Below are 14,980 nucleotides of genomic sequence, written 5' to 3' on the forward strand. Positions count from 1 at the left end.
GTTTTACGACCTCTCTTGCTACCATTGTTAAATGAATCCCTGCAATTGTTAAGTTAGAAACCCAGTTGTTAAGCGAATCCGGCTTCCCCCATTGATTTTGCTTGTCAGAAGGTCAAAAAAAGGGGATCACGTGACCCCGGGGGGACGCTGCGACCGTCATAAGTATGAACCAGTTGCCAAGGGTCTGAATTTGGAGAACGTGACCGTGGGAGAGGCTGCAACGGTCATAAATGTGAATAACGGTCCTAAGTCCCTTTTTTCAGCGCCCTCGTAACTTCAAGCAGCCACTAAATGAATTGTTGTAAGTCAAGGACTTCCTGTACTGCTGCTGTTGTGACCCAGATGTTTACCTTTTTTCACCTTGAGTCACGGTTCCATTTAAGAATAAATGAATCTCAAAATACTCTCCCAGGTAGAGAGAAAGGCTGATTCTTTTGCCATTGTGATAGTCACCTGCAACGAAACAAAAGGTGAGTGGCATTTCTGCTAACAATCCTTGGCTTGCTCTCCTTTTTTTTTTAGCAACTCGGGGTAAATTATGAGAAGCGATTGTTCCTATTTTGTAAAACTTGCATTTAGTATATAATTACCAGCTCTTCGGTGGGCTAATTTCCAAACATCCTGCAAAAGCTACAAGGCCAGGGGTGTCCACAGAAAACAGGTTGGTTTGTTTTTTTTTAAGGTAAAGATGACCATCTAATCAAAAGTTCGCTTTTTTTTACGTGGATAGTCGGAACAAATGAAAAAGGCAAAGCAGGTATCAGCGTGGCGAAAAGTTCAAATCGAAAAAATTTCTCCAACATTTTTACCAGAAGTGCAAAATGGCTTCTCTTGTAACTTCGTGGAATCATAGGAAAAATCTGCAAAAGTCCCATCCCCTGGGGCATTGACAGTACAAGAAATCTAGTGGCATGCCATTCGGGATAGACAGATGTCAAAAATCTGTCTGAAATCTCTAGTGAAGGAGGATCTAGTAGGGCTGAGAAGAGCAAAAGGGATGATCAAGGGTTTGGAGGCTAAAGCAAAACGATGAACAATTGAGGGATGTAGATTCATTTAGTCTAATAAAGAGGAGGACTAGGGTGACATGATAGCAGTCTTGCACTACTTGAGGGACTATCGAAGAGAAGGGGGTCACCCTGTTCTCCAAAGCCCCTGAAGGCAGGACGAGAAGCAATGGGTGGAAACTAATCAAGGAGAGAAGCAACCTGGAACTAAGGAACTTCTGACAGTGAGAACAATCAATCAGTGGAACAACCTGCCTCCAGAAGTTGTGAATGTTTAAACACTGGAGGTTTTTAAGAAGAGACTGGACAGCCCATTTATCTAGGGTGATATGGGGTCTTCTGCTTGAGCAGGGCATTCTACTAGAAGACCTTCAAGGTGCCTTTCAACTCTATTATTCTATGTCCTACATTTTGTTAGAGCAAGAGACATTTTTGTAGTTGCACTTAATAATAGAATAGAATAGAATAGAATAGAATAGAATAGAATAGAATAGAGTAGAGAATAGAGAATAGAATAGAGAATAGAGAATAGAGAATAGAGAATAGAGTAGAGTAGCGTAGAGTAGAGTAGAATAGAGAATAGAGAATAGAATAGAGAGTAGAGTAGAGTAGAGTAGAGTAGAGTAGAGGAGAGGAGAGGAGAGGAGAGGAGAGGAGAGAATAGAGAATAGAGAATAGAGAATAGAGAATAGAGAATAGAGAATAGAGAATAGAGAATAGAGAATAGAGAATAGAATAGAATAGAGAATAGAATAGAGAATAGAGTAGAGTAGAATAGAATAGAATAGAGTAGAGTAGAGTAGAGTAGAGTATAGAATAGAGAATAGAGTAGAATAAAATAGAACAGAACAGAACGGAATAGAACAGAATATGGAATAGAATAGAATAGAATAGAATAGAATAGAATAGAATAGAATAGAATAGAATAGAATAGAATAGAATAGAATAGAATAGGAGCTGGAAGGGACCTTGGAGGTCTTCTAGTCCAACCCCCTGCTCAAGTAGGAGAACCTATACCATCTCAGACAAGTGACTGTCCAGTCTGTTCTCGTGGAACATCTCCCATCTCTAAGCAAGCTCCCTTATATTGTGCCAAATTGCTCATTCTTCTAATTTGGAGAACCTCAGAGAACATCCAGGAAGCATTCCACAGCACTTCCAAAATGCAGCATATTAAACTCACCAAGTAAGAGGAAAGACCTCTTCTCACAGTCTCCAGCGAGCAGGTAGCTGCAGTCTCCGGCAAAATCATACAGGAGTTCGTCGAAGGTTTTAATGTGATCGTCTCCAAAAAGGCTACAGCGTGCAAATGGCGGAGAGAAATCTTTTTGCCCTGCGAGATCAGGATTAGTTAACATAGGATGTCCAAAGCAGAGAAAGGATGGTGAAGTTCTACCATTTTCAGAGAGCAATAGCACTTAAGACTTATATGCCGCTTCACAGTGCTTTACAGCCCTCTCTAAACGGTTTACAGAGTCAGCCTGTTGCCCCCCCCAACAACCCGGGTCTTCATTTTACCGACCTGGGAAGGACGGAAGGCTGAGTCAACCTTGAGTTGGTGAGAATCGAACTGCTGACAGTCCGCAGAATTAGCCTGCAATACTGCATTCTAACCACCGTGCTACCACGGCTCCTGTTTATGCTATTTAGATTATTATTATTATTATTTTATTTTGTGTGTTTGTTGCTTAATGTAATGTGCGTGTGTCTATGTCTATGTATGCCTGTGTATGTCTGTGCTATTCCCAAGCTAGCAAAGGGATTTAATTAATGTAAGTGTGGGTAATAATAAACAATAACAGCCAAAAAAAAAAACCTCTCCAAAGAACAGTGGATAATTTTTAAAATTAGCATGCGATAAAACAGTTTAACGAATTTTTAAAATAGCATACATTCATAAAACATTTAACATTTATTTTATTTTTTGTGTTTGTTGCTTAATGTAATGTGCGTGTGTCTATGTCTATGTATGCCTGTGTATGTCTGTGCTATTCCCAAGCTAGCAAAGGGATTTAATTAATGTAAGTGTGGGTAATAATAAACAATAACAGCCAAAAAAAAACACCTCTCCAAAGAACAGTGGATAATTTTTTAAAATTAGCACGCGATAAAACAGTTTAACGAATTTTTAAAATAGCATACATTCATAAAACATTTAAAACTCAAACTTAGGAGTAAAGACCTGGCGTTTCGTTTGGTTTTGTAAAATGTGGCAATAGTGACAGCCCTTAGACTTATATCCCGCTTCACAGTGATTTTGCAGCCCCCTCTAAGCAGTTTACAGAGTCAGCCTCTTGTCCCCCCAAAAATCTGGGTCCTCATTTTACGGACCTTGGAAGGATGGAAGGATGAGGAGCCAAAATATCAGCCACCCTCAGCGTTCAAACTAAAAATTGAAACCCAGCACAGCCAGTCCCATTTTTTTTTAAAAAAGGCCTTTCCTAGCCTCAACGCCTCCATGAACTCAGAATAAAGATGGGCAGGGTTTCCACTGAAGGTGTCCACCGTGAGCTCCAGAGAAAAAAGAAGAAAAACCACAGGGCAAGCTAGCTCTTGGGGGGTCCCCCAGTTTTCTTTTGGCAAAGCCCACAGACTTGGGATATGGCGAAGAATGAAAAACATCCGGGGTCCTTTCCTCTCCTGGGGCTTTACAGTGCGTTGAGTAGGAAAAGGCAAGTTTCTTGTTTATATACTACTAAGCCGCAGTGTAGTTTGCTAGAATCCTGAATTTGGTAAGAAAGTCAATAACAAAGGTTCGGATTCAAACGACTTTCAATTCTTTGTCCAGGTCACTGCAGGGGACAAAAACTGATCTAATTGGAGAGTTCTCGGGGTGGAAAGAGGGTGGTAAAACGCTAATACGTGCTAATGACTTGACATTCACCAACAGGCAACGATATTTTGCAGAGTGACCATGCTCTGGGCAGAAAGCTTGTGCTAAATGCACAGGTTGTTTGAACAAGAACGACATGAGGGTAGCATAACCAAGCGGGCAAATTATGGACTTCTTACCCAGCGTTGATTGAGGCAGAGCTAAGAGCAGCAGTAGTAAATATCTGGAACCAATCATCTGTGGAGTAAATGTTAAAAACAAGAGTCATTCGGAGAAAAATCCCAACGGTGGTCACTGGATTACACTGGGTTTGCTTCAAAGAAGGGTAGACCGAAAAATCCTATCCATTGCTATTTTTTTCCCCAATTGTGTGCATTTACATCTAGTCAACTCAGCCCCCCCCCCGCCATTAAACAGTTTGAAACATGTATAGAAATATTGCTGGTAAGTCACTCCAACAGTTTCTAAATACAGCAGTCAAAAAAGTCCTAGAAATTAAGGAGAGCATTATTGTTATTTTTTGGAATCACAAATCAGTTCTAAACTACTTTGAGCTCAACGCAACCTTACAAAGGATCCCACTGGAGGATCTAGGAGGAGACAGTCTAGTTGAACTTGACTGCCCAGTAGGGATTTAACACAAGAATAACAATCTGTTAAGCTCTAGGGATCCTGGTCCTATCCAAAATTCAAGAAGGATCACTGCGCCCAACACCTTGTTCCTCGGGAATTCTGTTCCGTTAAAAGTGCCCAATCCTTATTCCAGGCATGGTTGTTTGCCTCCAATAAAATCAGAACCGTAAGGTTAAACCGGTATTCATCTTAAAGATCTCCCCCCTCCTCGCATTTATTGACAGACCCTGGAGTTAGAGTTGGCCTGTTGGCCAACACTCAACTGCGTTGTTGTGTGTTGGCCGTGTGGTCTCTTTTTAAGGAGAGCTTAGATACCTTTGCTTCGTGCCAAAATCCGTTGCCCAGCACTTATGAGCCTGTCGGAGCCTGTTCGGCTTCAGAAGGCTACATTGGACTGACCTGGCCGACTATTTATTCCAATTGTACAAGCCAGGCAGGAACTCTTGTTCGTTGGAAGGGAAGATAAAGCCAGGCTGTTCCTTCCGCCCAGTCCTTCACACAATGCTGTGATCAGGAAAATCAGCTGCTTTAATGGTGCGCAAGGAACAATGAAAGGAAGTTGTATTAAATACTTTCGCAGGACAGATCAACCTTTGAAATAAAAATTCTGCTGGGGTACGGCGAGTAAGATGTGAAAGTCCACGAAGAGAAGAGGGAAATGCTGGGATTAGAGGGCAGGGCAAGAAGTAATGGATGGAAAGTCGTTAAACAGAGAGGCGACCTAGACGTAGGGGGAAAATTCCCGACATTGAGAACAATTAACCAGTTGGAAAGGCTTATCTCCGGACGTTGTGGGTACTCCATCACTGGAGGTTTTCAAGAAGAAACTGGACTAGCGTTTGTCTGGGGTGATATATAGTCTCTGCTTGGACTAGAAGACCTCTAGGGTCCCTTCCAGATCTATGCTTCTATGCTCTAAAGTCCTGACTGTGTGAATGGATCATAAATTCAATACTCCTCAGTTTTTTTCTATGCATTTATCTAGTTTGAGTGAATCAGGAAAAAATTGTGTGTTAGGAGAAAAGTGCAAAGGGATGCATCTGATTGCTACACGTTTGTTCCTACAGACCTGGATGAATGAGTGAACGGGGCTCAAATAACTGTTATGGAGTCAGAAATATGAGTAATTAAGCCATTGCTTCCAACTGGTCACCCAACTCGTGAATAAGAATGTTAAGGAGTTGATAGGACTAAGACTGAGCACTTGATGCTTGCTTTATATTTGTTTTCATCATGAGTCTCTTTACTGCCCTGCTAATCAGCGTGTCATTGGGTAATTCATCAAAGGCTTTCCAGAAAATAAGATGTATATGATCGACAACACACTGAAACTTAGGAAGGACATTTGAACTTCTGTGCCCAGCCGATCCCTTGGTCCATTAAGTTTCATTCTAGAATCTTTTCCAGATTTCCACTGCAATGAGAATTTGTTGTTCACTGAATCCACTTTCTCAAGGTGCCATCTAGCACTTCACCAGTACTCCAGGATGCTCACCTTTACAGGTGGGCCCCCTTCATCTCCCTCCATTCCCGTTCACTTTTCAATAGTGTCTTTCACAGAATAGCAAAACGACAGAATTGGAAGGGACCTTGGAGGTCTTCTAGTCCAACCCCTTGCTTAGGCAGGAAACCCTATACCATTTCAGACAAACGGCTGTCCAATCTCTTCTTACAAACCTCCAGTGTTGGAGCACCCACAACTTCTGGAGGCAGGTTGTTCCACTGGTTAATTGTTCTCACTGTCTGGAAGTTTCTCCTTAGTTCCAGGTTGCTTCTCTCCTTGGTTAGTTTCCATCCATCGCTTCTTGTCCTGCCTTCAGGGGCTTTGGAGAATAGCTTGACTCCCTCTTCTTTGGGGCAGCCCCTGAGCTACTGGGAGACTGCTATCATGTCCCCCCTGGTCCTTCTCTTCATTAAACCAGACATACCCAATTCCAGCAGCCGTTCCTTATATGTTTTAGCCTCCAGTCCCCTGATCATCTTTGTTGCTCTTCTCTGCACTCTTTCTAGAGTCCCAACATCCTTTTTACATTGTGGTGACCAAAACTTTTGTCTATTGTTGAATGTGAGCCTCTCCAATGCATTGGTAATCCCTTTCCAATAAATACACCATGTTCAATCTTGACAGCAGGAGGCACCAATTTCCTTATCCCGGTGTCTCTTCTCCCGCTGCCGAACCTGATTCTATTTAGGCAACTTGGCAACACAATCCTACACTATAGTTTGTTCTATCGAGAAGTAAGTCCCACTGACTTTGATGGGACTTTTCCCCAGAATGCTTTGCAGTCTCGGAAATGGAAGTTGAGTCCTACTCTGACTACATCAGATGCATGTCTGTCCGTCGCTTTTGTTTATTATCTCAATTGATAGGACAGCCCGTCTCAAATTCATGATTTCGGCTGCTTACAACAATTAAAAAACTACGGAGATTCTTCATTATAGTTTGCTTATAGACAGAAGAAAAAGAAATATAAAGTATATATATAAAACAGTCATACAAACTATATGGCAATAGACCACATATGTCTCAGAGGTCCCCAACCCCGGGTACACACGCACACATCTTGACTTGCGCGAGTGGCGGGCTGGCACATGTGCACACGGACAGGCACTCAGCTCGCGCAAGTCCAGCTGTGCATGCATGTGTGTGCACACCAGCCTGCCACTCACACAGGTCAAACTGCACAAGCATGCACACAAACGCATGCTGGCCTGCCACTGGCACAGCCCAGTCCCCCTCCCCTCCCCTCTAGCCAGGCCACCAAGCCCCAAAGGTTGAGGACCACTGTCCTAGTTAGTGGACATTGATTGCCAGGTGAGACAGTGGCTTGCACTGAATAGTGTGAGCATCACACTCACCTCTGTTGTGTTTTTGGCACACAATCCAAATTAACGGATACTGGCCTAAGAATAGAATAGAATAAAATAGAGCTGGAGGGGACCTTGGAGGTCTTCTAGTCCAGTCTATGACAGCAGGCAGTGTCAGATATAGAGAAAATCGTGAAGAATCAAGCTACGTCTACGGTAGCAAAGAACAGATGAGCTAAAGCAATAGCTTTTCTTAGTAAAATACGACCCTTAGTAAAATACGAGAGTGAGGGAAAGACGCTCGTTGCCTTTATGTTACGGATTTGAAGCTGGTTAATGAACGCAGGGCAGTCTGCAAGAATAGCCCATCAATCAACCCTGAAGGAAGTAAAGATTGGCAGCTTCCCTGAGTTAATGATGAGCAAGCAGAAACTCAAAGGATTTTGTGATGTAAGTAAATGAATGGATAAGAAAGGAAAATGTATGACAGAGTTGGAAGGGACCTCGGAGGTCTTCTAGTCCAACCCCCTGCTCAGGCAGGAAACCCTAAACCATTTCAGTCAAACGGCTGTCCAGTCTCTTCTTAAAAACTTGCAGTGTTGGAGCATTCACCGCTTCTGGAGGCAGGTTGTTCCATTGGTTAATTGTTCTAACTGTCAGGAAATTTCTCCTTAGTTCTAGGTTGCTTCTCTCCTTGATTAGTTTCCATCCGTTGCTTCTTGTCCTGCCTTCAGGAGCTTTGGAGAATAGCTTGACTCCCTCTTCTTTGGGGCAGCCCCTGAGATATTGGAACACTGCTATCATGTCACCTCTATACGTAATGGGGTCTCACTGAATGGCACCTAGTTCCTCAGACCCCTTGACTTTCTCTTAGGGAAACAGTATCGTATCCACAACCTGGCTGACCAAGATCCATATAGTCAAAGCTATGGTCTTCCCAGTAGGGAGAGGACAGATAATTAAGCTGGAGCTCAAAGACAAAGGCAGCTCTTTCGAAGACAGCAAAGTCCACATACTGGACAGAGAGGACCGCTGGCTTGAAAGAGGGGTCAAAGAGGCCATCTAGGTCAACATTGACAGCCCTCTCTCAACAGAAGGGGAGGGATACGACATCCTCTATCTTTGGTTTACAACACAATCCTTTCAGCAATTCCAAGAAGGCTCCTCACCCATCCATGGGGTCACAAAGAGTCGGGCACAATCTAGCAACTGGTCAACAACGAATCCATCCAAAAGATGGGAGCGTGTAACATTCGCGATTCAACAGCCGCAAGAAATTATCCAGCTTGTGGCAACGTGTAAGGAATAGAGAATGTGGGGCAGATACTCTAAATACTCCTGCTTCTCAATCTTAGCATTGCAGGAATTAAAAAAAAAGAAAAGCCATGGATTCTTTGTAATCTCACAAAAAATAGGCACCGTTTCCCACCGCAACAAGCCTTTGAAACAGAAACTGATGCAAACAGAAAGACTTATCTATTACTCAGGGCAGTGTTGCAACCTGAATAAAAAAGTTAGACAATCTTCCGGGAAGGCTTTTGTAAATCTACCTGTCAACTTCCTGATGATGCCAAGCTAGTCCAAGGTGAAAAACGTCAATTCCTCAAGAGCCTGTCAGATGTCACAACTCTATTTATTCCATCAGTAACGGGCTAAAAGTCTGCCTTCAGGCAAAACAGAATAATAAGTAGTGCATTTAGTCAATCCTGACTGTTCTTTGGAAGGACAGATCCTGAAGCTTGAAAGCGCAAAGTCTTTGGCCACCAAATAAGAAAAGACACCCTGCTCAGGCAGGAAACTCTGTACCATTTCAGACAAATGGCTGTCCAATTTCTTCCTGAAAACTTCCAGTGTTGGAGCATTCACAGCTTCTGGAGGCACGTGGTTCCACTGGTTAATTGTTCTCACTGTCAGGAAGTTTCTCCTTAGTTCCAGGTTGCTTCTCTCCTTGGTTAGTTTCCATCTGTTGCTTCTTGTCCTGCCTTCAGGCGCTTTGGAGAATAGCTTGACTCCCTCTTCTTTGGGGCAGCCCCTGAGATACTGGAAGACTGCTATCATGTCCCCCCTCGTCCTTCTCTTCATTAAACTAGACCTACCCAATTCCAGCAACTGTTCCTTATATGCTTTAGCCTCCAGTCCCCTAATCATCTTTGTTGCTCTTTGTATAGATTTAGTCTGGTCAGATTTAGTCTGTATCCAGGGTTTCCAAATTTGGCAACGTTAAGGCTTGTGGATGTCAACTCCCAGAATTCGTCAGCCAGCACAGGGATTCTGGAAGTTGAAGTCCACAAGACTTAACGTTGCCTGCTTTGGAGACCCCTCTTCTCTATATGCTGTGAGCAAATTAAAAAAAAAACACTGTACTTTAGCTAGATGTTGGTTCTTGGGCCAGGCCTAACACAGTCCAAAAGCAGAATTATTTAACAAAGTGCCGTGCATCCTGGATGCTGTCAAAGCAGAATACCTTACATCAGGGGTCTTCAAACTTGGCCCTTTTATGACTTGTGGACTTCAACTCCCAGAATTCCTCAGCCAGGCACGCTGGAGTTGAAATCCACAAGTCATCAAAGGGCCAGGTTTGAAGACCCCTATCTTAAATCTAACAAACAAAATGGAGGCTGGCTGAGGAATTCTGGGAGTTGAAGTCCACAAGTCATCAAAGGGCCAAGTTTGAAGACCCCTGTCTTAAATCTAACAAACAAAATGGAGGCTGGCTGAGGAATTCTGGGAGTTAAAATCCACAAATCATCAAAGGGCCAAGTTTGAAGACCCCTGTCTTAAATCTAACAAACAAAATGGAAGCTGGCTGAGGAATTCTGGGAGTTGAAGTCCACCAGTCATCAAAGGGCCAAGTTTGAAGACTCCTGCCTTACATTCTTACAGAAAGGTGAAATAAGAAGAAATACCTTCTTATAGGAACTACATTATAGCAGTACAACCTCCTTCAAATCATTGGGGAACCAGATTTTGGAATATCTGCCCAGAGGCAGCACTGGAAACAACCCTTAATACAGCCAAGAAGGAACAGGGAGAGAGTAAATATTTGCCTAGCAAATGTTTCTGCTGTTATGTGGCATCTGACTGACCTCCTGTTGGTATTCCATAAAGTTTATCTTTGAAAGGGTGGTGTCTGGCTTTTTCATGACCCAAGATAAGAAGGAAGTTGGCTGAGATGCCGTAAGAGGCTAGCTTGGACTTTGTGGCATCTTTCCAGCCGGGAGACCAAATCTTCTGCCAATACAGGGTTTAAGAGGCTAGTGCGGAAATATCGGCTCATTAGCCAACAGCTGATTATCCGCTTCCAGACAATAACTTTCATTCTCGCCTCCATCAATCTATTTATTTTTGTCATATTTAGGTAGTGCATATCGGAGGTGGTGACCCTCTGAGAGCGGTATGCAACGAAATTTCATTTTAATGTATGCTGATTAGTGTACGTTCAAAGTGACAATAAAGTTATTATTCCATTCCATTCCATTCCATTCCATTCCATTCCATTCTATTCTATTCTATTCTATTCTATTCTATTCTATTCTATTCTATTCTATTCTATTCATCCAAGAAGCTTCTTCAGTTCTGATTACGAAGATTTATATTCCTTGCAGAGAGCTGTTCATTTGCATTCTCTGTGGGAGTATAAATCTTTAAAGTGACAATAAAGTTATTATTCTATTCTATTCTATTCTATTCTATTCTATTCTATTCTATTCTATTCTATTTACTATTCTATTCTATTCCATTCCATTCCATATATTCTACTCTATCCTATCCTATCCTATCCTATCCTATCCTATCCTATCCTATCCTATTCTATTCTATTCTATTCTATTCTATTCTATTCTATTCTATTCATCCAATAAGTTTCTTCAGTTCTGATTAGAAAGATTTATACTCCTTGCAGAGAGCTGTTCATTTGCATTCTCTGTGGGAGTATAAATCTTCTCATTCGCCACTATCCAGTCAGAGCTGAAGAAGCTTCTGGAATGAGAAGCGAAACGTCTTCAAAGAAAAAACAAGAAAGTCCAGTTGCCTCCTGAAAAAAGCATCTTTGGGATAACTACAACCTGGAGGACCGACAATCTCCATAGACATATAACTGAGGAGCTGCTCCTGAGTTCAAAAAGTGCCTTCTTTGCAGGATAGCTAGATCAGGAAGGGCTGCTTTTCACAGCCTAGACAGGATTACGTGATGGAGAACGTTTCACCACTTGTCACAAGAGACGCCTGTCATGGAAGCGAAGTAGCAATAATTCCACGCAACATCTAGAGGAATTTCCTGGTGACCAAGAATGCATCAGTCAGCTCCTGCTGATAAGGGTTTTTTTTTTTTAACCCATTAGGCCATCCTGAAATTTTTGAAATTAAGAAGTTTCCTGTGGTGGTCGTTGCTACTGCTATTTCGACAACAGCAGTCACCTGCTTAAAGTTGGTTTTCAAAACCTAATCCTAAAGCAAGTGAACCCACCACCACCCCCAAAAAAATAAATCTGTTTAGCAAGTTTCAACTCCCATTTGTCAAACCCGGAAGACGACACTAGACCCTGGAATTCAAACAGCAGAGCTCATACAACATGCAAACTAGCTATAGACTGGTCAACCACATTTTTAGGTTTAGGTTTTATCACGCTACAAGAAAGATGCACCAGCAGAGAAGAACAACAAAGATGATTAGGGGTCCGGAGGCTAAATTGTAGGATTAACGGTTGAGGGAGCTAGGTGTCAACAGCCAGCTCGAGAATCCAAATAAAACTCCAGCAATAATTCGGTTTCTCAAAAACATACGTTTTATTGAATACACTGCGTGGTTAATGTCGAAGCAAAATTAACTCCGAGGTTCCCACACCAGTTCATAGACTTAAACAATAGTTTTCCCAGCCAAAACCCCAACGTCTTACGTAATCCATATCAACAGGTCCACTTTGTTATGGGAACCGTCCGCTTCAAATCCACACCTGTTCTGGCGTCCTTGACAAGGCTTCAGGCTCCCACGGTCTGTAGCTGAATCGAAGAAGTTTCGTTTCTCCATCTAACCCACTTGAGAGTAACATCTCCCCCCTCCCATTATCTAAAGGCAAGTTGAAACTCAGAGGCAGGTAGCTGTCAAAGTTTCACCTTTGACACTAGGTCTGTCTAGCACTATTGAAAGAGGAGAATTAAAGAGGACATGATAACTGTCTTCCAGTACTTGAAGGGCTGTCACAGAGAAGAGAGGACCAATGTATTCTCCAAAGAACAAGAAGGCAGGACAAGAAGCAATGGATGGGAGCTCCTCAGAAGAAGATCCAATCTAGACTTAAGGAGAAATTTCCTGACAGTGAGAACAATTAATCAGTGGAACTACTTGCTTCCAGAAGTTGTGGGTGCTCCATTGCTGGAAGTTTATATATATAACATATAAAGAACGGTTGCTGGAATTGGGTAGGTCTAGTTTAATGACGAGAAGGACGAGGGGGGGACATAATAGCAGTCTTCCAATATCTCAGGGGCTGCCCCAAAGAAGAAGGAGTCAAGCTATTTTCCAAAGCGCCTGAAGGCAGGACAAGAAGCAACGGATGGAAACTAATCAAGGAGAGAAGCAACCTGGAACTAAGGAGAAACTTCCTGACAGTTAGAACAATTAACCAGTGGAACCACCTGCCTCCAGAAGCGGTGAATGCTCCAACACTGGAAGTTTTTAAGAAGAGACTGGACAGCCATTTGTCTGAAATGGTAGGGTTTCCTGCCTGAGCAGGGGGTTGGACTAGATGACCTCCAAGGTCCCTTCCAACTTTATTATTATTATTATTATTATTATTATTATTATTATTATTATTATTATTATTATTATTATTATTATTATTATTATTAGATGTCCAAGGTCCTTTCCATTCTGATGACTCTATGATATGAAGCCAAATTATCTGGATTCTTTTTGGTTCTGACCCAGACAGAGTGGATGAGTGACACTCAGCATTTCTGCATGCACAATGGAATGGCTTTCCTAGATTCCCAACAACTTGCAGCACACTTTTTTTTCCCCACACAGATTCCACCTGCGAAGTGCCCGAGCAGAGTTGTCCTTTTTTTTTTTTTAATAAAGGTTTTCCTCGACGTTTGGCCAACATTTCTGTCACTAAGCAAGACGGTGGCCAGGTGAATTTTGCTCCCTTTTACGACCTTCCCTGCCACAGCCGTTAAGTGAATCGCTGCAGCTGTTAAACCAAGTAACCTGGTCGTTAAGCGAATCTGGCTTCCCCCGTTGCTTGTCAGAAGGTCGCAAACGATGATCACATGACACACACACCCACACCCGGGGACAGTGCAACCGTCTTAAGTACATGTCAGTTGCCAAGCGTCTGAGTTTTGATCACGTGATTATGGGGAAGCTGCAAAAGGAAGCTGCGGTGTTGTAACTGCAAACAGTCACTAAATGGACTGTTGTACTTCGAGGACTATCTGTGCATTATCCACCGGTGGCTCTTTAGCTTTCCTAATTAGCACAAATTTACAGTGTAGTGAAGAAATTCTGCATTTTTTCTCCTCCCGATGATTATGAATGTAGGGGAACGAGGCCTTCATACTGCAGATCTCTGATGAGCATTCAAGCAACACCCTTTTCCCCAAGTTGGAAAATGACACGGCCGTTTCGGGGTGTTGACTTAACTCTTGTGCAAGACGGTGCATGTTACTCATTGTGTAGGACGAGCCTTGCGACAGCCCCTTGTCCTGCGAAAAAAACAAGCAGAACAATAGCAGCTTTTTCCCAGGGTAATTTTGAACCGGCGATTAGACAACCTCTTGGCTAAATTTAGAACCTTCCCGAGTCTTCTTCATTTGCCTACGAGTTTGAATTTTTTTATTGACTCTGAAAATTATGAGAGCTGATCATGGGTAGTCCTCAGCTTACCACTAGAATAGAATAGAATAGAATGGAATGGAATGGAATGGAATGGAATGGAATGGAATGGAATGGAATAGAATAGACTCTGGAAGGGACAATGGAGGTCTTCTAGTCCAGCCCCCTGCTCAAGCAGGAGAGCCTATACCATCTCAGACAAGTGACTGTCCAGTCTCTTCTTAAAAACATCCAGTGTTGGAGCATCCACAACTTCTGGAGGCAAGGAGTTCCACTGGTTAATTGTTCTAACTGTCAGGAAGTTTCTCCTTAGTTCCAGGTTGCTTCTCTCCTTGGTTAGCTTCCATCCGTTGCTTCTTGTCCTGCCTTCAGGTGCTTTGGAGAATAATGTGACCCCCTCTTCTTTGTGGCAGCCCCTCAGATACTGGAATACTGCTAGAGAAAAGGAAAAAAGGAAGGAAGGAAGGAAGGAAGGGGAGAAAGAAAGAAAGAAAGAAAGAAAGAAAGAAAGAAAGGGAGGAAAAAGAAAGAAAGAAAGAGAGTGAAAGAAAGAAAGAAGGAAGGAAGACAAAAGGAAGGAAGGAAGGAAGGAAGGAAAAGGAAGGAAAGAAAAAGGAAGAAAGAAAGAAAGAGAGAGAGAGAGAGAAAGAAAGAAAGAAAGAAAGAAAGAAAGAAAAAAGGAAGGAAGAGAAAAGGAAGGGAGGGAGGGAGGAAGGAAGAAAAGAAAGAGAAAAGGAAGGAAGGAAAGAGAAGAAAGGAAGGAAGGAAGGAAAGAAAGAAAGAAAGGGAGGAAAAAGAAAGAAAGAAAGAAAGAGAGAGAGAGAGAGAGAGAGAGAGAGAGAGAGAGAGAGAGAGAGAGAGAGA

At 42.6% G+C, this 14,980-nt stretch overlaps 2 protein-coding genes across 2 annotated transcripts in view; one reads left to right on the plus strand and one right to left on the minus strand.

Annotated features, from left to right (window-relative positions):
- Positions 1 to 14,980, plus strand: part of CD9 (CD9 molecule) — a gene marked incomplete in the record, with an annotated part of 54,568 nt that overhangs the window by 494 nt on the left and 39,094 nt on the right.
- On the minus strand, positions 347 to 4,143 carry LOC107302545 (von Willebrand factor-like). Its single transcript, XM_015831665.1, has 3 exons — positions 4,020 to 4,143; positions 2,191 to 2,340; positions 347 to 453 (listed from the first exon to the last, which is right to left on the minus strand). The coding sequence occupies exons 1-3, from the start codon at positions 4,075 to 4,077 to the stop codon at positions 347 to 349; spliced, it is 315 nt and encodes a 104-aa protein (XP_015687151.1). The 5' UTR covers positions 4,078 to 4,143.

Source organism: Protobothrops mucrosquamatus, unplaced genomic scaffold (genome assembly GCF_001527695.2).
Source record: "Protobothrops mucrosquamatus isolate PMUCROS unplaced genomic scaffold, P.Mucros_1.0 scaffold_20, whole genome shotgun sequence".
Classification (NCBI taxonomy): Eukaryota; Metazoa; Chordata; class Lepidosauria; order Squamata; family Viperidae; genus Protobothrops; species Protobothrops mucrosquamatus.